This window comes from Fusarium verticillioides, chromosome 6, assembly GCF_000149555.1.
Source record: "Fusarium verticillioides 7600 chromosome 6, whole genome shotgun sequence".
Classification (NCBI taxonomy): Eukaryota; Fungi; Ascomycota; class Sordariomycetes; order Hypocreales; family Nectriaceae; genus Fusarium; species Fusarium verticillioides.
Window position 1 is genome coordinate 1,970,518 of NC_031680.1, and position 22,276 is coordinate 1,992,793.

At 49.4% G+C, this 22,276-nt stretch overlaps 8 protein-coding genes across 9 annotated transcripts; 5 read left to right on the forward strand and 3 right to left on the reverse strand.

Moving 5' to 3' along the window:
• Positions 1–192: 192 nt before the first annotated feature.
• On the reverse strand, positions 193–1,460 carry FVEG_02161 (hypothetical protein; the record flags this gene model as incomplete). The annotated part of the gene is made up of 7 exons (XM_018889345.1): positions 193–300; positions 351–969; positions 1,025–1,105; positions 1,167–1,196; positions 1,249–1,259; positions 1,319–1,341; positions 1,409–1,460. The coding sequence occupies 7 exons, from the start codon at positions 1,458–1,460 to the stop codon at positions 193–195; spliced, it is 924 nt and encodes a 307-aa protein (XP_018745461.1).
• A 1,612-nt stretch (positions 1,461–3,072) lies between these two features.
• FVEG_02160 (hypothetical protein) lies at positions 3,073–6,119 on the forward strand. Its single transcript, XM_018889344.1, has 4 exons — positions 3,073–3,913; positions 3,976–4,045; positions 4,120–4,340; positions 4,391–6,119. Exons 1-4 carry the CDS (start codon positions 3,841–3,843, stop codon positions 5,755–5,757), a joined length of 1,731 nt encoding a protein of 576 aa, XP_018745460.1. The 5' UTR covers positions 3,073–3,840; the 3' UTR covers positions 5,758–6,119.
• Positions 6,018–7,402, reverse strand: FVEG_02159 (hypothetical protein). Its single transcript, XM_018889343.1, has 2 exons — positions 6,990–7,402; positions 6,018–6,933 (listed from the first exon to the last, which is right to left on the reverse strand). Exons 1-2 carry the CDS (start codon positions 7,146–7,148, stop codon positions 6,487–6,489), a joined length of 606 nt encoding a protein of 201 aa, XP_018745459.1. The 5' UTR covers positions 7,149–7,402; the 3' UTR covers positions 6,018–6,486.
• A 934-nt stretch (positions 7,403–8,336) lies between these two features.
• Positions 8,337–14,801, forward strand: FVEG_14988 (hypothetical protein). Of its 2 annotated transcripts, XM_018904064.1 has the most exons (6): positions 8,344–8,567; positions 8,670–9,227; positions 9,291–12,415; positions 12,524–12,754; positions 12,804–14,399; positions 14,460–14,792. In XM_018904064.1, exons 1-6 carry the CDS (start codon positions 8,447–8,449, stop codon positions 14,568–14,570), a joined length of 5,742 nt encoding a protein of 1,913 aa, XP_018745458.1. In that variant the 5' UTR covers positions 8,344–8,446; the 3' UTR covers positions 14,571–14,792. The 2 variants fall into 2 exon arrangements, with proteins under 2 accessions (XP_018745457.1, XP_018745458.1); XM_018904063.1 differs by having other exon boundaries at positions 8,337–8,567; positions 8,670–12,415; positions 14,460–14,801.
• A 202-nt stretch (positions 14,802–15,003) lies between these two features.
• On the forward strand, positions 15,004–15,930 carry FVEG_02156 (hypothetical protein). The gene is made up of 2 exons (XM_018889342.1): positions 15,004–15,063; positions 15,125–15,930. Exon 2 carries the CDS (start codon positions 15,159–15,161, stop codon positions 15,810–15,812), a length of 654 nt encoding a protein of 217 aa, XP_018745456.1. The 5' UTR covers positions 15,004–15,063; positions 15,125–15,158; the 3' UTR covers positions 15,813–15,930.
• A 2,255-nt stretch (positions 15,931–18,185) lies between these two features.
• Positions 18,186–18,689, forward strand: FVEG_02155 (hypothetical protein; the record flags this gene model as incomplete). The annotated part of the gene is made up of 1 exon (XM_018889341.1): positions 18,186–18,689. The coding sequence occupies one exon, from the start codon at positions 18,186–18,188 to the stop codon at positions 18,687–18,689; it is 504 nt and encodes a 167-aa protein (XP_018745455.1).
• A 58-nt stretch (positions 18,690–18,747) lies between these two features.
• On the reverse strand, positions 18,748–20,470 carry FVEG_02154 (hypothetical protein; the record flags this gene model as incomplete). The annotated part of the gene is made up of 4 exons (XM_018889340.1): positions 20,406–20,470; positions 19,732–20,352; positions 19,547–19,681; positions 18,748–19,497 (listed from the first exon to the last, which is right to left on the reverse strand). Exons 1-4 carry the CDS (start codon positions 20,454–20,456, stop codon positions 18,748–18,750), a joined length of 1,557 nt encoding a protein of 518 aa, XP_018745454.1. The 5' UTR covers positions 20,457–20,470.
• A 610-nt stretch (positions 20,471–21,080) lies between these two features.
• On the forward strand, positions 21,081–22,259 carry FVEG_02153 (hypothetical protein; the record flags this gene model as incomplete). The annotated part of the gene is made up of 1 exon (XM_018889339.1): positions 21,081–22,259. One exon carries the CDS (start codon positions 21,081–21,083, stop codon positions 22,257–22,259), a length of 1,179 nt encoding a protein of 392 aa, XP_018745453.1.
• Between the last annotated feature and the right edge of the window lie 17 nt (positions 22,260–22,276).

Below are 22,276 nucleotides of genomic sequence, written 5' to 3' on the forward strand. Positions count from 1 at the left end.
TAGGCTTGAATTAAGTTAGGAACATTCTGTTCAGCTTCGAGAAGTCTTTGATATCTTATCTTGCCATTTTATATTTCTTTTTACCTGTGTTTATATAAGCATTTGGCAGACCAAACCCGCTCATTTCTTTTATCATACACCAACTGCGGCTATCTGTTTTAGTGTTCCTTTAACCCATGCTCATTTGCTGACTCAGTTCTTAAGCTCAGCATTGGCAGGGTAGTGCCAGCTGCGGAACGTATCCATGACAGTTGTGAACACGACCAAGAGGATACCACCTCCGGGACCCAAACGGAGAACCTGAATGCTTGTTAGTTGACCACCCTCTCACTTTGGGGATGACTATTCACCTTGGGCAAGAAACCCTTGTAGAGAGCACCGAAACCCTCCTCCTTGAAAACGGTTCCTACGGCAGGGAAGGCCCAGTTGTACTTGGGAACCTGACCAGGGACCTTGGGGGTGTTCTGAATTCGACTCTTGACAACGTCCAGGGGAGTGTTAAGAACAGTTCCAATGGTACCACCAATGGCACCAGAGATGAGATCGTTGGTGATCTGAGCCCTCTTGGTCTCAGCTTTGGGGAGAAGTTGTCGGACCTGGAAGATGCAGCCGAAGTAACCAGCGTTCCAGAGGATGTGACGCCACATAGTACTCTCAAGGCCTTGGTAAAGAGTAAGGGGACCCTCGTTCTTGACAGTCTTGACGACACAATCGACCATGCCGTTATACTTTCCAGCGGAAGCCTTGTCCTGGAGACGAATCTTGACGAGCTCGAAGGGAACGACGACGAAAGCCTCGGTAGCACCGGCAGAGGCACCGGTGAGGATGGAAAGCTGCTGGTTCATCTTATCGACGCCAAACATCTTTCGGTAAACCTTGCCCCATTCATCGTTGGCAGCGAACTTGGTAGCACGCTTGGGAGCCTCCATCAGGATGGGAGCGGAAATACCGCGGTAGAGTCGTGAGAAACTGGCGCATGTCGTTAGTTGTGGGCGCAAGAGAGTGGCGAGCGCAGATACCGTACCCCTCCTGCTTGATGATCTTTCGGAAACAGTCAAGCATGCCATTGTACTCAGCGGTAGCACCGGAACCAGTTTGCAATTGGCTGGTCATCAAGTCAGCAGCTAGGCTATTATTTCGAAATGCGTACGCATGGTTCGTCATACACTCGGGTCTTGACAACATCGAGAGGGTACCTGGGACTGGGTTAGCTAAAATGTCTCGAGCACGCGACAAATGCTGTCATACATTACCAGAATCTACAACCGGTACAAAATTAGCAATGGCCCTCAGACGAGTCAAACTGGCGCGAGCGTACCTCCGAAACGCCGGCAATGGCGCCTAAGATATGAAACGTTAGCCATTGGATCTGGAGAATGGTAGAGTTGAATGAGCTGAACTGGCGTACCTGCGGCGAACTGGTAGACGAAGGGGAGGGGCTTGTCGTTAGGGTTGGACATTGTGACGACTGTACAGGCGACTAAACAAAGATGAGGGAAGACCAGAAGAAAAAAAAAAGAAGTTGAGCGGAGAGTTGTCGCAAGTTGACAAGAACCTAAGAGAGAAAGCTAAGCTGAGGTAGTCAACGGAAGGGAAGATGGCGACCACCGAGCGAAGACCGGGCCGGGGAGTGGAGGGAATTTCTTTGGTGGTGCGTCTCTGTAGGACGGGTATGGATCTTATCGCGCTACCTACATGTACCTATGGTTAAGTGATAAGATTCCGTAACCTCACCTAAAATCACCTCCACTGTGACAGACGGCGAGAATTAGGTCGATGCCGAATGGACGGAACCTTTTGTTCTAAACAAGCGCCTTGTATCCGTGGGGTTGTAGAGATGAGTCCCCGGGGGAGGGGCCCCTTGATGCTCGGTGAGACGGCAAGCAACCGATCCATGAGGCCCCAACGTCTCCGATTCTTCTCCGACGATGCGATACTTTTTTCTGTAATTGCTGTTTTGGGCAAGTCTATGGTATAATATTCTTGACAGTTTATATAATGTCTTGCGAACAGTTTCAACCATACTAACTAATAGCTACCTACACAAAATCCCAAACCATCCTAGGCCATCATGAGTTTCCTCCTTACGTTATGAATGAACAGAGAGGTAGCCAAACTAATAATTACTGATGATAACATACCCGGATGCCCGGTATCTGCCGCTAGCCCTGAAGCTCTTGGGAGCCCGTACCCGACTATTTACCTTTGAGCCGCTTGTACCTGAACATGAAGGGGTTGGCATCGGCAACGGTATTGCTAACTACAGACTCTATGATAGGTTCTGTTCATCGGAGCCAGGTGTTAATTACTGAACCTTGATATATTTGCTGGAGAACACTCGGCAGAACCTTCGTCAGTGATACTTCTTCATAATAGCGGCACTTATGACGTGAGGCATGACCTTACAAGTGATCACGGACATATGTCAATTATATCACTACAAACAAGACGATGGATCTAAATCCAATAAAGAAAGCCTCCACTCCGGAGACGTTGACAGTGGAGCCCAGAGTACGTGAAGTCTCGCGGAAGCTTGCTAATCATAGGTACCTGTACCTATACTTCAGGGACCTCCACTGACTTGAGATACTCCAAACCAGACATGAATGCTATCAAGTGATTCCAGGAGAATACTCGAATATATATGATTCGGAGCGCACGCTAATCCACGGACCTTGACCCCCAAGGAGAAGAAAGAAAAATCAGGACCTTGACCCTGAGAGATAAAAATAGTGAGGTAAAACCAGCCTAAGATTAGGGGGCTATTTGAAAGGTTTATTTTGGCACAATATCTCAAGGATCGGCGTTTTCTTGCTGTGTCAGCCAAATTTCAGCCACAATTGACCAAGTTGCTTGTAATGTTGGAGAGTCATCAACAGAAGAGCAAATTTGGGGGATATTGCCTCGATGTGGAATAAAAAGAAGCTCCAAAGTGTATACACGCAAAGTTTCAACATCATCAACTCAGATACGCACACGCAAACCCCAAGAAACCCCGCAAATCTTGGCACAGCTTGTACAGGCTCATCTGAGCTGGCAAGTGAAAATGGATACGTAATCAGCCTGCAGAGCCACAATGTGCCATGCCATGACCCGTCTTACATAGGTAGTACCTTAGTTAGGCCTTGGTTCCATGCTCGCCGCTCCCAATCCCGCATGACAGAGAGCGCCAATTCATTCATGATCTTGTCCTGCACTCACTCTTTTTCCCTCTACAGCTCTGCGAGTCGCGCGAAGAGCAGTGCAATTTTGTCCCTCTAGTCGCTATCTACCTTACTGTGCTCTACTCCTAAACGGCAGAATCAGAACTCTCCTCAATTTTGAATTCGCCGCCTCCAAACTTTGTCACTTCGCCTCCCTCCCACTCGCTCCTCATCTTATAACGTCGTGTCCGATCGGTCTCCCCGACCTCTTGAAATCCAGACCTAACCTAATCACTCCACGATTCTGTGTCGTCCTCCAACCACCCTCCACAGACGATCGTCCTCCTCTTGATCGCCAACTCTCAGACAAACGGCGACTGATTCTTGTTCTTTTGGCTGGGACTTGTCGCAAAGGCTACACAATTACGGATACCGGAGCGGATATCTCGTGATCCTAGGAGCTTGCTCAACCCCCTCAAACCCCCCTCCCTGCACTACTTCCGTGGACTCCGTCTCACTGGGCGCGTGTCGGATTTGTGTCGCAGAGGTTGTCGCTTGTAAAGTTTTATCAGGCCAATCCTTTTTCCGAGCTTCATCGAATCACACCGGGAGATCCTACCTCGGCCGACCCATTGGCGCTCACATCGCATCCGATTCACCAAAGAAATTATACAGTCAACATCACAAATCGCCCATCATGTCCAAGGTAATGCGAAGCGTCAAAAATGTGACCAAGGGTTACTCTAGCGCCCAGGTCAAGGTCCGAGAAGGTTAGAACTCCCTGCGTTCTCGATTCCGTCGCTGGAACATCGCCGCTGACAGTGACATGTAGCTACCAGTAATGACCCATGGGGCCCGACCGGCACTCAAATGAGCGAGATTGCTCAAATGACATACAACACGTATGTAATACCCTGCGCATTGCTCAACTACCTTGTGTACGATGAGAAGTACTGACTTGGCATGACGCGATTAGATCCACCGAGTTCTACGAAATTATGGATATGATCGATAAGCGTCTCAACGACAAGGGAAAGAATTGGCGTCACGTACTCAAAGCCCTCAAGGTTCTGGATTATTGTCTTCACGAGGGTTCAGAACTCGTCGTTACATGGGCTCGACAGAGTATTTATATCATCAAGACTCTGCGAGAGTTCCAATATGTTGACGAAGATGGCCGCGATGTCGGACAAAACGGTCAGTGTTCGTATATGTGCTGTTGAAAGCTGCCACTGACACCCATCTAGTCCGAGTTGCTGCCAAGGAGTTGACTTCACTCATTTTAGACGAAGAAAGGCTGCGGGCCGAGCGAAGCGACCGAAGATCCTGGAAGTCGCGCGTCACTGGCCTTGAGGAGTTTGCTCCTCAACATGCTGAGCCTGTGAACCATGGAACCCGACGACAGCAGCCGAGAAGACAGATGAATGAAGAAGAAGACGCTGAGTACCGTCTAGCTCTGGAGGCAAGCAAGTACCAGGAGGAGGAAGACAGGAAGAAGCGCGAAAGCAGACAAAACGGACCAGACGACGATGACGATTTGGCGAAAGCAATCAAGCTTAGCGAGGAAGAGGAAGAACGAAGGCGCAGGGAACTCGAGAACAGCAACGCTGCCTCTCTTTTCGACGACGATCCTACTCCTCAGCAGCAAACCAGCCAGCCACAGTACACTGGCTTCAACCAAGGATACCAGCAAGGAAACCCTGTGGACTTCTTTGCCAACCCTATTGAGCAGAACCAACCCCAGCCTACTGGCTACATGAACAACGCGTATACTGGATTCCAGCAGACCCAACCCACTGGCTTCCAGCCAACTTATAACACCGGTTTCAATGGCCAGCAGACAGGCATGGGCTTCGATCCCTATGGTCAGCAACAACAGCAAAACCAGCAAGGTTTTCAACCCCAGCCCACAGGCTTCAATCCCTACCTGCAACAGCAGCAGCAGCCCCAACAGCAGTCGTTCTCATCACCTGCTTCTCCTGAACCTACTCTCCAGCCTGGTAGCAATAACCCCTGGGCAACCAACAACAGTCAGCAGCAGTTGCAACCAACTCCCACTGGTTCCAACAACCCTTTCGCCCAGTTCAGCCGTCCTCAATCCGCCCGACCAAACCCAATTTCGTCTCTTGGTGCGCTTCCTGAACAGAAGAGCCTCAACTCCTTTGGCAACCAACCTCAGACTCAGCCCCAGCTCCAGCAGCAGAACAGCTTCCCCTTGCAGTCACAAAATAATTTCTCTCAGTCGCAACCATCATTCGCCGCTCCTCAAAAGGAGATGAACGAGCACGAGACACGACTCAACACTCTGCTTGCGAGCGGTGACGGCATGGACACCTTTGGTAACACAGGCAACCTTCGCATTCCCGCCCAGCACACAGCCCCTGGCACGTTCGTCAACAGTGCCGGTGCAGGAGTTGCCCGCATCAACGCTGAGGCTACTGGCAACAACCCCTTCCTTCGACAGCAGTTCACGGGTATGCCCACAGTCAACTATGGCGCTCAGATGCCTGCTGCGACTGGACCCGCTGGCATGAATGGACAGACGAACAATCCCTTCGCCCATCAGCAGGCACCACAGCAACAACAGCAGAACCACGACTTGATCCAGTTCTAAGTTGAGTTCCTAAATCGAAATTTACGCCCTTATATCGGTGACTAGCTAGTTGTGTGATGGATTGATTGATTACCCCTGACTTTTCTTTGTTGTACGTTCATCTTCATATCCCGGCTTGAACCCGATTCCCGTTTTTTGGGTAGGCGAAGGATGGTATTCCCCTGTTCTCGGTACATTATTATGTTATTGGACCATCGTTGAGTCTGATATTTGGGTGGCTTAGTTGTGATGGGAGAATGGGAAAGCTTTTGTGATGGATTCTGGGATTTTAGACAGCGCATCTAGCGCATTCGAAAAAAAAAAAACAATTCTTAGATGTTATTGAAATCTACCCATTGACTCCGCTGTAGCCATTTTACGCCATTCCTGTTTTCTCTTAATGCGCCCAGCAGTTAACCAACATACCCAAACCGCTTGAAAGGTCGCTGCCTGAAACATTCTTTGTTTGACAGTGTGGCTTGACTCGGCTAGCCAAGCCTGGTGTATTCGGGACAATTCTGTGCTCGCGAGGACGATTCTGATACACCCATGTACCTCGATCTGTTGCAACAAGCACCTTATCGGCTCAAGATGGAGATTCACTGTTGCAAACCCACATATCGACCTCGTTGCGCGACAGACGTGTATAATATGCAAACCCCGAGCGATGCCACTTGCACCCAACTTTTTTTACTGTCATGTCCTGGCAAGGTTGGTATTGTGCCATTCTTTGAACTTCCGTGGTCGGGCTTAACCAGCCTCCTCCATCATCTGTATGAATTCTTCCAAGTTTACACCGCCTTTACCCTCGTGGTCCAGATGCTCAATCATGCTCTGGATTTCCTCGTCTGTCATGGTCCTCTCTTCCTTGATATCGGAAGCTAGCCGTCGCATGTCCTCGAAGGAAATAACACCATCTCCGTCGTAATCAAACATGTTGAACACTTTTGTCGCTTCTTGTCTGGGGTCGCGGTTGGCTAGTAACTTCGCAGCGCATAATCGAAATTGGTCGAGGTAAACATAGAGGCGGTTGACAGGACAGTTGTGAGGATCTTGCCATTCGGGAGGAACAGAGCCGTACGACTGTAGTTCTCTGAAGTAATCAGGCTTGGACATATCAAAGCCTAGCGCTGCTAGCGAGTGTCTGAACTCGTAACTGTTGAGCCATCCCTTCTTTTTCATGTCCATCAAATCAAACTGGCAGAAGTAACTGTAAGCGGAGAGTTTCTCAAGGCGGCTCAGGCTCAACCTACAACTTCATCAATATGTTCGCGGTCCTCCTCCGGAATCGTACTATAGTCTTCATTCGAGGACACTTGAGGAGCAACTGGCTGCCTCGACTGCGGAGGGAGTCCCGAGCCACCTAACGAGCGCCCTTGAAAGGCAGTGCGTGGCGTTGCATGGGAATTCATTGTTTTGATTTCTCAATGTGGCTGGAGGAGAGCGGCCGGCAATGGAGCAAGCAAGGCGGTGGATGCAATGGTCGCCAAACAACGGGCGAAATAATGAAACGTGAAGATAGTTATGATCGCGGAGGTTGACAATAGCAAAGGCACCTGATGCGACAGGGCGAAGATGTTGGAGGAGCGTGGCGCAAGGTTGTGTTGTCTGTTCAAAGAGCTGAAAGAGATGGATGCTTAGAGGTAGGTTGTGTGACGCGACCGTTGGCGCGGTGGTAGAAAAAATTAGTGCACCTTGTTGCAGGAAATTGGCAATGGCTACATGGGTTATGGTCAGGGTCTTAATACAACAATTAGATTTACATTATTTTGGAATTGAAGTCTTTTGTCATCTGTTAAACTTCCATGTCTAAGCGCTAATAGATCTGTATTGTGTCTTTCATCTCCAGGCTCAAGATGTTTTGGTCTGGTTGGGGAGCTTCATTGTCATTGCTGTAGATGGCTTAGGTGGGCTAGTGGACTAGGAGAGGAAACAAAACTCAAGAGCTGAACTGCATGTGATGAAAATATTTAGGTAAATCTAGCCTAAAATTAGGGGACTCTTCATAAATTTATTTTGACACCTTCTATTAAGGTCCGGTATTTTCTTACTCCCTGAGGGTGGGTCCAAACTTATAGCCATTGTGGTTGTCACACGTAGAACAAGGGAACATCTATTGGATAGATACCTTTGAGATCGTGATCAAAGCCTACTTAACTGGGGCAAAACTATAGAGTCTACGGAGTAGGTTACCAACAGTCAAGCTTGAGGAAGCATTTGCAAACAATTGATTAGAAAGCACCCGCCTGAATATCACGGGTCAGCTGTTCAATATCAGGAATGATTGAGGCAGTGAAGCAAAATTACCAAGTCAAGATGTCAATTGTTTTCTTAGGCTCCCAGGCGCGTGCAGAGCTGGCCAACCAAACGCGGTTTTGGCTGACTCGGTACCTTTGAGCCAGGTAGACTCTAGACCTACCGCAGGCATCAGTGACTCAAGCAGTAGGTAGCTCTGGCGCAGCCTCTAATTGGCTGTTCAAGCTAAAGAACCAATCAAGCTACAAAATTCTTGTCTGAGGCAGCAACGCACTGGGGCCTACGGAGCAAATGCGACAGAACTTAAGCTACTACTAAAGCCACTGAGGTACCTCACCCTAGCTCAATCAACTTCTCTTCTCCACATGCACGCTCATACGCGTGCTCGCCCTGAAAAATCGCAGGAGCGCAGACTGACATCCACTCCTTAACAACTTCATCATCGGCGACCATCATGTCTTTCGGCGGCGGCTTCGGCGGCTTTGGCCAAAATAACAACACTTCTGGTGGCCTCTTTGGAGCCGGAAATAATAATAATAATAACAACACCACAGGAGGCTTTGGCTCAACAACTGGTACGCAAATTTTACTTCATCGCATCGCTTTCATCTACCATTGAGAGACGAATCCAGTGCGCGAAGCTCTCTACCGACATCGACATACTAACAGTATCTTAGGCGGCTTTGGATCAACAAATACTGCTGGCGGCTTTGGAGCTAAACCTGCGTTCGGTTCTACCTCTACCAACACAGGAGGTGGCCTCTTCGGCTCCTCAACCACCAACAACACCGGCACTAGCACAGGGTTTGGAGGCTTTGGAAGCAACACAAACAACACCACATCAGCGTTCGGTAGCAACACAGGAGGTGGTATGTTTGGAGGTAACACTGCCAACAAGACTGGCTTTGGCACTACATCCAACACCGGCGGATCGCTCTTCGGCGGAGGCAGCAACACCACCACCACCCCGGCGACGACGGGCTTCGGCTCTGGCTTCGGCTCTGGCACAGGATTCGGCGCCTCGAGCACCAATACTCTCGGCGGCGCTGCGGGCGACCCTCCTGGCACTGCTGTTGCGGCCTTCCAAGCATGGAGCGAAAAGGAAGCTAACAGTACCTCGACCAACTCTTACCAAAACATTCTTTTCCAAGATCCTTACAAGAAGTGGTCGGCTGACGAACTTCGACTTGCCGATTACGTCCAAGGAAGGCGACATGGCAATGCTACTGGTGGTGGTGCGTTTGGTGTGAGCTCAGGTTTCGGCGGAGGGTTTGGAACTAACACAAATACAACCGCAGCTTCAGGCTTTGGGGCGAACACGACGGCCAACACTGGTGGTGGTCTTTTCGGATCCAACACGAACAACACCTCAACACCCAGCACTGGCTTTGGTTCGACTGGTTTTGGAGCAACCAACAACAACACCGCCAGCGGAGGCTTATTCGGTAGCACTGCGAACAAACCTGCTGGAGGTCTATTCGGCAGCACCACCACTCAGACGAACCAGACTGGCGGCGGTCTTTTTGGAGGAGGAAACACCAACACTACGGGTGGCTTTGGTAGCACGAGCACCACCGGAACTGGCTTCGGTCAGACAAACACGAACACCGGTGGTGGACTGTTCGGAGCCGCTCAGAACAAGCCTGCCGGTACTGGTTTCAGCTTCGGAAACACGAATACCAGCACTACGGGTGGATTTGGAGCCAGCACCACAAATAACGCGTTCGGCGCAAACAACAACACTGCAAACAGCGGCGGTGGCCTCTTTGGCGGCAACAACACCCAAGCTGCCGGCACTGGTGGTGGTCTCTTTGGACAGAACAACAACCAGACACAGCAAAACACCGGTGGTGGTCTCTTTGGCCAGAGCAACCAGACGCAGCAGTCGGGCGGATTGTTTGGTGGCAGCAACCAACAGAAGCCTGCTGGTACTGGCTTGTTTGGCAACACAAACACTAGCACAACTGGTACCAGTGGTGGCCTATTTGGCAACAATCAGCAGCAGACGAATACGACTGGCTTTGGTGCTGCCAACAATAATGCGACAGGTGGTCTGTTCGGTAGCAAGCCTGCCCCAACTGGTGGCCTTTTCGGAAACAGTACCACAGCTCAAACGAACACAGCTGGAACTGGCTTTGGCGGCGGATTGACTTCAAATACTCAGATGGGCCAAAATACCGGCGGCCTCTTCGGTGCTGCCAATAACCAGCAGCAAAAGCCCGGTCTTTTCGGTGGCAGTACCAACAATGCTGGAAGCAGTCTCTTTGGCGGCCAAAACAACCAGAACGCTGGATCTTCCCTGTTTGGTGGCAGCACAAACCAGCAACAGCAACAGAATGGAGCTTCAATTCTGGGTAACAACCAGTCCGTCAATGCCCCTCAGGGTCTGACTGCCAACTTGAACGACGTGTCGGCATTCGGTTCTCCTGGTCTGTTTGCTGGCCTTGGTGGAAATGAAGTCCAGAACCCCGGTCCCCTGGCTACTCCACTGAGTGGTGGTTCAAAGCCAAGAAGAAGCTCGATTCTGCCTATGTATAAGTTGGCTCCGGCCTCTGCTTCTCGATATGCTACTCCTCAAAAGCGAGGCTTCGGCTTTTCTTACAGCAACTACGGAACCCCCTCGGGCAGCCCCGCGAGTAGCATTTCCAGCACACCTGGAAACCTCGGTCACAGTTTGCTAGGCTCAAGCCGATCTGGAAATCTCAGTAAAAGCCTGTCGACCAACAATTTGCGCCGCAGCTTCAACACCGAAGACAGTATTCTTGCCCCCGGAGCTTTCTCTAATGGATCTCAGCCCAGGTGGTACGGAAGCACTGGCTCCAAGAAGCTCGTTATCAACAGAGACATCAGGAGTGATCTCTTTTCAACACCGCAGAAGGACAGAGCCTCAGATGCTGGAACTGGCTCCCGAAAGCTCTCCAAGCGTGTCAGCTTTGACACAAGCAACGTTGACATGGATGATAACACACCTGTTCGCGGTGCTCTTCCTGCTGCTAGCGACGTCGAAAGCCCAGCCAACGACGAGACCCCTCGCCAGACCCGCACAGCTAATGGCTCGAACGGCTCGGCCGGCTCCAAGACTCCTGAAATGGAAGAAGTGAAGGGCAATGAGCTGGCTATCGTTCATGAGGAGGAAAACACTGCCACTCCCGATGCTTCATCTACCAGCACCGTTGACAATGCTCCTGGACAATACTGGATGTCACCTCCCTTGGAGGATCTCGAAAAGTTGAACCGCATGCAGCGCCAAAAGGTTGATGGTTTCACTGTCGGCCGTGACAACGTTGGTTATGTTTCCTTCAAGGTCCCTGTAGACATCAGCAACATTGATCTGGCTGAAATCTGCGGTACTCTTATTGTGCTCGAGCCTCGGTCTGCTACAGTCTATCCGATCTCTGCCAAGAAACCGCCTGTCGGCAAGGGCCTCAATGTTCCCGCCAGGATTGCTCTGGAGCAGTCGTGGCCCCGTGGTGGTAAGCGCATCGCCAATGACCCTAAGCGGTTTAACAAACACGTTGAGCGTCTCAAGCGAATCGAGAACACAACTTTTGAGAGCTACGACAAGGAGACTGGTGTCTGGGTCTTCTCAGTAGAGCACTTTACCACTTACGGCCTTGATGACGATGATTCTGACGACGAGGAGATGACACAGAACGAGCCAGCCGCCCCCCAGGAGGTGGCTCTCGATGCTTCCATCAACTCTCTAAACTCCCCCATGGAAGATGACACATTCGAGTTTCGAAGGCATCGAGGTCTTCCTGGTGGTTTTGACGATGAAGCTCAAGCCCTACAACCCCAGTTCCCTGACGAGCAGTCTTTTTTAGGGGTTAGCTCCGCGGATTCCGCACCCAACGATGTCAGGCTGTCCCTCGAGGAGGAATACGCTGATGATATGGGTGATGAATATGACGTGTCCGAGGATGAAGACATGGCGAGGTCTTCTCTCGAACCGCATCTGGCCGCGGAGCTCGACGACAACTCGTCCGAGGGTGCTCCGGAAGCCGTAAAGGCGACTCCTGGAGGCATTCTCAGAGCTAGAATGCGAGCTGTTAAGGACTCTGCTGGTCCTGTGCAGCTGGAGGTTGCCGACGGGGACGATTGGATGGAGATGTTAAGAAAGACTGTAAGCCCAGTGAAGCGAGACCGACAGCTTTTGAGAGAGCTGAATGACTCTCCCTCAAGACAGACGGGTGTACTGATCGACCTCAACAAGAGCGGATCTGACACTTTACGGAAATCATCCATTTGGAGGAAGAGTATTGCAAAGAACGACAGGCTGGACAATTTCGCGGCAAGCACCATTGGCATGGATAAAGGCCGTGGGTTTGCGACTAGCATCGACCTCATGAACTCATTGTTTGAGAAGCCCAAGCCAGCGCCCCAGAAACTTCAAGCCTCAGTCTCTGGCAAAGGCTTTCCCAAGGTCGGTTCCCTAGTTGTTACCTGAGTGGCCCCAGAATGTAATTCCTGGAGATTTATGTATCTATTGACTTATAGTATATGAATTGAAGCTAAAATTGATTTTGATTAGTGGCCCTACGAGCGACAAGACAAGACAATGACTTTGGACGGCTACGAAAAGACTTTCCACGACGCTGGCCGACCTACCTGGGGTCCTGATGAGACACTTGTTGTTCCTCGGCCACTGTCTTTAGGAGGCAGCCGACGATCTCTCACCCATAATACCGACCTTGTTTCTTTTCAACACTGTTCGATTCAGACTGACAAGCAAGAGCTCCGCCTAGCCTCATTCGCAATGGAGGTTAGTTATTGAGCATCGACGTCCAGACATATGCTAACTCGTTATATAGCAATCCAAGCGACACCTGGGCAACCAAGATAAGCTGACTGAAATCCGAGTAGTTGATGATGTTCCTTTCGCCTCCCTCAATGCTACACACTTGCAGGATGTCTTCCACCAACAGGACATGAATGACCCCGCAAGCATGCAAGAGAAGCATGTCTGGGAGTTGGCCAGTATCCTTTTCGACTCGGTCAACGACAATAGTCAACCTGAGCATCTTCTCCGCAGGAACAAGCTGTCGCAATTCTGGTCTCTCCTTGTAGACTCGGCCTCGGCTACAACTATCGGCCTGGCAGGATCGAGCGAAGAGAAGGCTGTTGCGTGCCTAGCTGGCCATCGGATCATCGACGCTTGCAAGCACCTTCTGGACGGAAAGAATTTCCACCTGGCCACCCTGGTGCCTCTGATTGGCACCAGTGATGCTGCCAAGAAAGACATGCGAGAACAGCTCAAGGCATGGCACGATTCAAAGATGCTGTCGGAATTTTCAGAATCGATCCGTACCATCTACGAGCTCCTTTCGGGCAATGCATGTGTCTGCGAAGGTATGAAGGGAGTGCCTGTTGAGGACCGCTTGGACTCGTTTGTTATTTCGAAAAAGTTTGGACTCGACTGGAAGCAGGCCTTTGGTCTCCGACTGTGGTACTCGATCGCTCAGCAGGACGACCTAGCAGCTGCAGTGCATAGCTTCAAGAATGACGTTGACCAGGAGAAGGAGTACCTTCCGTTGCCTTGGTATATTGATCAGGGTATCAAGCCCTTGTGGGATGATGTCGACTCCGACCGGCGGCAAGATCTTCTCTGGGGTCTTCTACAGTTATACGCCAATGGCAGCACCGACCTGGAGGCTGTGTTGCGCCCTGAAAACTCGCAGCTCTCTCCGCTCGACATGCGGCTGACTTGGCAACTCGGTCTTGCGCTTGCATCTAGTGGCAAGGTTTCTTTCGGCCAGGATGGCGCTGAAAAGGCCGATGCCGCCACTCTTGCTTTTGCCTCGCAATTAACAAGCGCCGGTGAATGGCTCGAGGCAGTGTTCGTCTTGCTGCATCTGAGTAAGCCCCTCGCCCGCAAGATGGCTATCCAGGAACATCTTGCCCGGCATGCAGGCCTCATCGGCGATGAAAACTCTTCCGCTTTCCAAGTACTTACCGAAAAATTCCAAATCCCTTCGTTGTGGATCTGGGAGGCCCTGGCTCTGTACATGCGCAGCGTGAAGAAAGATGCGTACTCAGAAGTGCAATGCCTCCTGCGCGCCGGCTCTTTTGTGGAAGCTCACCGTGTTCTGGTTAAGGAGGTTGCGCCACTAGCCATTGTTGAACGCGACTACGCGGATCTATCTTCTCTTCTCTCCCAGTTTGAAGGCCGACAGGAGACCATCTCGGACTGGCCGCTTGGAGGAGAGATCTACAGCTTCTTCCTGCAGCTCGTTGGGCATCGCGCGAGACATGAGATTGCACCACAGGCAGTCTTGGAGAAGCTTCTTGCAGGTCTGCACGCAATGGACAAGGAAACAGGAGATTCTGGAGTCCTGGGGTACGCTGCCGTGTCGGACATGGCAGATGAGACTGCTAAGGAGATTGTCAAAGCCAGCAAGAAGAAACAGGTATGTTTTTATAAGCGGATGTAACGCAAGGTTGAAACAGTTACTAACTATGCATTGCAGGATATGGAGTTAAGGTCCAGGATTCTCAACCTGCCTTTGACACAAGATCGTCTGTTGGCTTACTCAGTGGAATTGAGCATGGACCGATACCGGGAAGTTATGTCACACTAGAAGGACGTGGACGTTAGCAGTATAGGATTAATGCCATATTGAAGTGGTTATACGATAGTCTAGTAATGCAGGTGGAGGTACTAAAAAGGAGTAGGCGTGTGTTGAGGGCGTGATGCTCGAGCAGGGCGGGCCTTAGTTTATGGTCTCATGAGATCGACTTGTAGAATTAGTCTAGATAGTTGCATGGAGCGTTGGTAATAAGGAAACAATTGCATTTTAGGATCTTCTGTGTCGACTGTGATGTTACGAGTGAGTGGTGACTTTACTGTGGCAGACCTGGATATATTTGTTTATACGTGGGGTCAGTGGATCATCAACCTCATTGGGAGTTCGGCCACTACAAAGCAAAGCTGATGGTGATTCCCATTCATTCGTTCATTCGTTCATTCGTTCATTCAATGACTTAGTATCCATCTTGCATCGTGTGTTTATAGGCCTCCTAGGGGAGGAAAGAAAACTCAGGACCTCGACCCTAAGTGATAAAAAATATTAGGTAAATTTAGCCTAAGCTTAGGGTGTTCTTTGCTAAGTTTATTTTGACACCTTATATTAAGCTTCGGTGTTTTCTTGCTCCCTGAGGGCCTCGTCATGTCTAAACCAAAGAATTGGCCAGATGGCTTCCCGTATCTCAAGGCGCCTCTTCGTGACAAGAGTCTCACGGCAACGCACATACAAGCTCTTAGAAACAAACCCTCTGCCTCAAGTGGCATTCCGATCATCCCATCGCCGGCGACGACAACGCCGTGCAATCTGGTCAAGATCCAGCCTATTTCTGAGCCGTCACACCCAGCAAATGGCCAAAGTGGTCTCTTTGCAGCCCAGAATCTGGCGCCTGGTAGCTTCATCCTCGCGTATCTCGGCCGGGTGCACTCAGGCTCAGCATCGTCAACAGAGAGCGACTACGACTTATGGCTGGACCGAGAGCTTGACGCAGCTGTTGATGCAGCGAATGAGGGGAACGAAGGGCGATTCGTGAACGACTTTAGAGGCGTGGGAGAGAGGGCGAATGCGGAGTTTAGGACGGTTTGGTGCGAGCGATGGGGAGAGTTTTGCGTGGGAGTTTGGGTGCTCGGAGGTGGCAAGAAGAATAAGAAGAAGGGAGTAGGGATCAAGAAGGGGGAAGAGATTCTTGTCAGCTACGGTAAAGGCTTTTGGGGAGAGAGGAAAGCGGAGGAAGATGAGTATGCCTATTGTGATGAGGGAGACAATGGGGAGGGAGTTGGCAGTGAAGACGCATCATGATGTGCACTTGGAGATGGCGATAGGTTCAGTGATTGTATGTGTTTTTGACGTTTTATTACCAACGCGTTACTCAATTCCCATAAGCAGCCATAGAAATAATCCTTGGATCCTTGCTTCGATTGTCCCTGTCCATGTCTAATCCTATTTACCCTCAATGTCGATTCGATGACCACCAGTCTACAACTTGAGATCCCATTCGTTAACCTGCATGTCTGCTTCTTTCTCTATGAAGGTCGTGAGGGTATTCTCCATCAGGGCGCCAGAGCCAGAACTGATAGGGTCATTATTGTCCAAAAAGGCGGTGGAGTTGTTGTCTCCAGACATGATGGTGATGGGCTCGGAATCGAGGATTGGCCAAAGACAAGAGGGCGATGATGATAAGGGAAAGGGGAAATGACAAAAGAACGGGGAGATAAACGACATGTTTGTTCCTCTCAGCTTGAGGCCTAATCACAAAAGACACGCACGCATGAGTTGTATACCAATCACATAGGCAGATACTCTTGGCTGTTGAGGGTGACTTTCAGGGTGTTCCAATAGGCCTATTGAGAAATCCAATTAGAAATGAAAAGTTCTATCTCTCTTGGAGCCAATAGAAACTCTTCCTGGCTGCTTCTTAGAGTATGAGATTAACATAATAAGTTTTAGATTCTTCGAATTGATCCTATCATTAGGCTTTTGGCTCTAGTTAGACTTTAGCGATGAATACTTTTATATGATACCTTGATACATGAGACTTAAGCTAGATAAGAATTTTCTCTTCTTCTGCATCTTGCTTTTTCGGTTTCAAGATGCTCCATGTAAAGTATCTGAGACTAAACGGAGTAGAAATTGACATGGTATGACTGTACTCACCGTATACACAATGGTCTTCTTAAGCTAGGTAGATACGGCTCATTTGGCTTCCTTCGCTGAGTATCTTGCCACTGCCTGACACTTGAAGAAGTGTCATTCTCTAATATGAGTCTTTCAGTGGTTCAAAGTTAATTTACTGATGGTATATCTTTCTTTGATAGCACCACGGTCACGATTGGTAGACAGTATCTTCTTGGTATCGCGCACAAACTGTAAGCATTAGAGGCCGACTAAACTTTTGAGTCTGTGGCAGGATAAAATTTTTTGAACTTTATGATGAAAGCAAATAGATATTTATGGTCAACATGAGGAGGGTCTTTCTCTCTTACGATATCTTCAAATCCGTATTTTCCCTTCCATCAAATATTAGGCCTAACAATAGCAATATTCACTACCAGCATCTATCAGCCGCCAACATGTCTGTACCAGGAAAAAAACGACGTCTTACCTTGTCTTAGTATCTTGAACTGAGTGGTTATTTACAACTTATACTGACTCTCGTAGGTTATGGCTATGTTTTTTAGTAGCCGTGGCTCAGTTATCCCTGGTCATTGTCGCATCTACCCTTCACAATGACACCACCCCATGTAAGAACTACTCTTATGATATAGGTGCTTGGGCTGACTCTTTCGTCTCAGATACAGAGGCTGCGTATAGGAGATCGCAAAGAGCAACACGTACCACCAGCAGAATGGCCCTTCTCCTCATGTCAGTCCAGTTCTACCTCTCCGCCATCATCACCCTCCTCGGCTGCCCCATCATTTTCGTTGCGTGGTTTCTTATCGCTCAAATAATATCTACGGTGTACTTTTGCTACATCCCTTTCAGGCACCCACAGAGTGTCTCACAGCCTGCGGAAGATGACTGGTTCCTGGCTGATCAAGATGACTTGGAGCTTAGAGTTCTTTCGTACAAGATGGACCCTTCATCCTTGAATGGACCTGGGGATGCTTGTCCTGTCTAAGACATTGTCACTGGACTGAGAACGGCGGGAGGATCTCTCGAGAATGTAGATCAGCCATCAACGTCTCTCACCGGGCTCCAAAGTGAGCTTGATTATCATTTAGCGAGATAGATGCCCGGGTTATGAGGCATTCTATGTAACCTTGGTTCTTGGTTTATCACCGCTTGTAGGGCTTTGAGTGTCTATAGTGACTTGCTTACCTATATTTATAAGCCAAATGTTTTGTTTTGTTTTGTTAGTGTGGCTCTGCTTACATTATGTACATCTTCACTGTAGCATCGTCAGTCGTGGGTGTTTCCTAATTAGGAAAGCGGCGCGAGGAACCTTGTATAGTTGAGGTTGAGGTTCAGGCTGACGATCACCAACGCCCAAAGGATCAGGCAAGTTAATCGTAACTGACAATCGCGCTCTCTAAAGGCCGAATATACCTACGGATATGTATAAATAGGGCTGTTGCTCTCTCTCAGTCTTTTCACCTTCATCTCCCCATATCCTTCCTTATATTCTTCACTAACACGGAATACACACACCAAGCATTACCTATATCATCAACCATGACCTCTCACCCCTCAAACTCTTCTCCCCGTCTTGTGCGAACTACACACAACGAGGACGGAACCTCAGTCTTTGTCCCTGATACAAACGTCACCCCATTTCAACCCTTTGGCCCTGGAAGCAGTGGCTTCAATATCTTCGACGTCCGTCAAAGCGTCCCCATCAACAACACAGACTCTGTCCCATCGTTTGAGAACTCTCTTCCGAGATGTCCTCCAAAAGGCTCCCTCTTCTGCATGACTCAGATCCAGCCCGGTGGCAAAGCACCTATGCACCGTACCAAAAGCCTTGACTACGCTGTGGTCCTATCGGGCGAGATCGTCCTGGGGCTCGACGGTGGAGAGGAAAAGACTGTCAGGCAAGGAGAGGTTATTGTTCAACAGGGCGTGAATCACAGCTGGGAGAATAGAGGTGACGTTACGTGCCAGATCATTTTTGTCATGATTGGTGCTGAAACCATCACTCTCAAGGATGGAACGGCATTGGAGGAGACTGTGTTTTGATTACATAGTCTAAGGGGGTGGACTGTTGTGAATTTCGTGTCTTCGTGTCTTCACATGATTAGATCTCGGATAGAACACCCAAACTTGACTTGATGCCTGTGCACTCTCTAATCCTGTCAAACGCTCGCTGCGCATCCGCTTTCTGTGAATCCGTAGTCAAGGCGCTCTGGCTTTTGATGATCTTCATCGGCCAAAGCAAAAGGTATGCACCAACGGCCTGCCAACGAGCCGTCTTTGACCCCGCGTGCCACTGACCAAGGCGATCGATGTCGCCGAAGGATTGGGGAACCGTTGCCAGGACCTCGCCAGCCAAAGACTGTATGGTATTGACTGATTCTGTGATCCTAGTTGTAATCCCGGAGTCTGATGGCAGTGCACCCTTGACCTTTTCCAAGCAAGCTACCAGCTTCTGAAGGAGAATGATGCGTGCAGTACGGTGATAATTCCACTCGTATGCCATCCATAAGTCTGGATGAAGCTGAATAGACTCTGGCAACCAGAACTTGGAGTCTCTTTTATCGAGTATTTCCTGACGGGTCCTAGTCTGGAAGCCCCATTCTGGTTTCTTTCGCCAACTAGCAGCCTCTTGATCCAAGCGAAGCATCGCGTCAACCAGGTCTAACAACTCGTGTGCCTCGACATCTCCAGCATCGATAGAATCCAGGACATGATTTGCCTTCTGACACACTTGGTTGATTGCTAGACCGTCCTTCTCTAGCTTTACCGAAGCCACGTCGTCGTTCAGCTTGTCTAGCCAATCTTGCGATTCAGGTAGAGGATTAAATTGCTTAGCCAGTTGCTGCTTTTGCTTCAAATTGTGAGCCCAGTATTTGCATGGGAGAATCAGGTTTGCTTACTAGTCTATGGTGAGCTAGACGGAAGAGGCCCCAGCCACGGGGGTTATGGAACTGATCATGGCCACGGAGTCGCAAGATATGTGTCATGCCTTGCGCGTGCGCACCAGTTGTCGACGAGTCAGGCATAAAGAGTGTCTGTAAGAGTGTAAGCTCGTAGATTGAGTGTATTCGTGCAGTGCATTCACCTCGAATATATCCAGCATCACCACTGTCATCAAATCGTAATCATCTGGTGTCTTGTTCTTTTCAGCCAAAGATTGTCCAAGGGCACTAAGAGCAAAGCCATAACACTCCAGTGACCTCTGGACCAGTTCCTCTGAGCTTTGTTCACGAGAAAGATCTGCGAAAGCACATGCCTCAACAGCGAATCTCAATGCGTAGCGGCCCTCGACATTGACTTCTTTGAACAAGCAAGGGAGATGCTCAAGAAAGCCAGGGGATGATGACTCATTACAAGGAAGTAGCACGTATTTGTCCATGAATATGTTCGCTATCTGTTCATCCTTGGAAACAGGCTCTGTCTTGGACCGGTCCTTTAACCATGGAAGTGCTGCTGGAAGATTGATAGAAGCAGTTGAAGAGAACGAGCTCTCAGAGACGCGCTCAACTGATCGACTCCTTGTGCGATTATCTCGAGGGGATTTTGAACTGCTAGAACGAGACGAGTTGGAAGGAGTACAAGTTTGACTCTTCAGGACAACTTTTGCAGTTTCGTGTTGGAACATGAGGTCGCCTTCATCTCGATACCCTACACACAGCTCATTGCGGGCGATACAGCGTTGACATGAAGGGCGACTGCGGTCGCACTATGATCATCAGATTGAATCTCACTTGAAAGAATAATAAACTTGTTAAGTACCTTGACTCGTCGTTGGCGGCAGCGAAGACAGCCTCTACTTCGATGTGACATTATTGTTGCCTTTGCTTACATGAAGTTGAAAGGTCCAAGTTGGTCTACCCCACGACACTAGCCAACTTGACTCTCAGTAATAGCCAGAACCATCAAACAATAGTAACATCATGAACAAGAGACCAGATAAAACAAATCTCTAAAATATGATAATATGTTGACTTATCAGAGGGAATCAGACTATCGATATCAGCTCAAGGCTTGCGTCGACTTACCGCAAATAAAGCATCAGTGTTCACTCAAGCCTACGACAGAATACATCACCAGAAATACTGTTTCCTAAGAACTGGTACGTATTCTTAGCACCTGTTCAGGGGCTTTAATTGAGAAGTTCACCCTCTAGACAAAGGATTGTTCGGTAACCTATCCTTTGTTCGTAAACACCATGTCGAACAACATATCTAAGATATCTCCTGTCCAATTGAACAAGATGATACTCGCCTGTAACGCAAGAAAGAATTCCTAGAAGGATGGCACACCTAGTCAAGTATAAAATCGTAGTCTGTCCTCCCTCTAACGACAATATCAACAACTATCAAATCACATGCACTTTTGCAACTTCAGCTTCAATAACCGGTTTTAATCACCAAGCATTCCAGATATACAGGAAAGAAACTCATCAAAATGCCTTCATTCAACAACGGTCACCGCATTCGAAAGCCCTATCCTCGTAGTAGAGGTCTCGTGAAAAACAAAAACTTCAAACCGCCATTGAACATCAATACTAGCCACCGGTTTGAGAAATTCGATACTAATAATATCTTTGCTCACACACACTTCTCGCCTACCTCAAGTAGCCGACCAAGCAGTCAACAGGAAGACACATGGCTTCACGTTGAGCAGAAGGACTCTGTTTCGTTTCTCATGTCTTCACTTAACTCTGCGGCCGACGACTGGGAGTGTAAGGACTGTAGCTGGCAGCTTCGTAACCTGGCTACCAAGTTCTACACCCAATTCCACTCAAACAAAAAGGAGCTTCCTACGTCTTGTCCCACGGGAATGGCTACCCGAGAACCTGTGTCTTATCGACGAGGTCGTCATCAAGACTCAAGCGCCTCAAGCGCCATGTCAATGCGCTCTACTTCCTCCATGAGAAGCTCGGTTTCTTCTAACCTTTCAGGCGACGTTGCGTATCTCAGACGATGTACGCTAACAAAAGACAGGGGACAGAACGGCCAAACGTTTTACGGGGTTCACCAGGCCCATCTTGATCTGAGCCTGGGAGAGGCTGTCAGCGTCCACATGCGCCCAACCGACCAGAGGCACAAACTCAACAAACTCGGGCCTGGTACCATCATCTCGGCCCCTTTCCACAGCCAGAACCGCGATGACAAGGTTTCAACGACTAACTATCACACAGCAGTCTCTGGCTTCGGCCCCATCTACTCCAAGTACCGCAAGATGATCACCATCGAGATCTGGGGAGATCATGCCGTTTGCCTGCCCATTTACAGTTACAACGGCAAAGGTCTCGAGAACCGTGGAGGCATGGTAGACGAGTACATGGACATTCGTGATATCGACGACGAGGAGCCTGAAGAAGGCGATACCCCCCACAAACCGCTCGTGGCTATCCGAAGTCAAGAATGGCCTGGTAAGAACACCTTCATCTGTGGTAGGTCAGTAGTCAAACTGTCCGAGAAAACCACGCACCATGGCTTCGCAAAGTGCTCAATCGAAGGATCCCTCGAGAAAGCAGAGTTCCAACGTATGTATAAAGCATACCTTGGGCTGCTGCAGTCAAAGGCGCTGGACGTCTTTGGCAAACCTGTTGAGGCTACAATTATACCAAACAAAGCATAAACTAACAATAGGTAAGT

Coding starts and splice junctions, on each gene's coding strand:
- FVEG_02160 (XM_018889344.1), top strand. CDS start 3,841: ATGTCCAAGGTAATGCGAAGCGTCAAAAATGTGACCAAGGGTTACTCT. Junction 3,914..3,975: donor CCAGGTCAAGGTCCGAGAAG/GTTAGAACTCCC, acceptor AGTGACATGTAG/CTACCAGTAATGACCCATGG. Junction 4,046..4,119: donor GCTCAAATGACATACAACAC/GTATGTAATACC, acceptor TGACGCGATTAG/ATCCACCGAGTTCTACGAAA.
- FVEG_02159 (XM_018889343.1), bottom strand. CDS start 7,148: ATGAATTCCCATGCAACGCCACGCACTGCCTTTCAAGGGCGCTCGTTA. Junction 6,934..6,989: donor GCGAACATATTGATGAAGTT/GTAGGTTGAGCC, acceptor TACTTCTGCCAG/TTTGATTTGATGGACATGAA.
- FVEG_14988 (XM_018904063.1), top strand. CDS start 8,447: ATGTCTTTCGGCGGCGGCTTCGGCGGCTTTGGCCAAAATAACAACACT. Junction 12,755..12,803: donor TAGCCTCATTCGCAATGGAG/GTTAGTTATTGA, acceptor CTCGTTATATAG/CAATCCAAGCGACACCTGGG. Junction 14,400..14,459: donor AAGCCAGCAAGAAGAAACAG/GTATGTTTTTAT, acceptor TATGCATTGCAG/GATATGGAGTTAAGGTCCAG.
- FVEG_02156 (XM_018889342.1), top strand. CDS start 15,159: ATGTCTAAACCAAAGAATTGGCCAGATGGCTTCCCGTATCTCAAGGCG.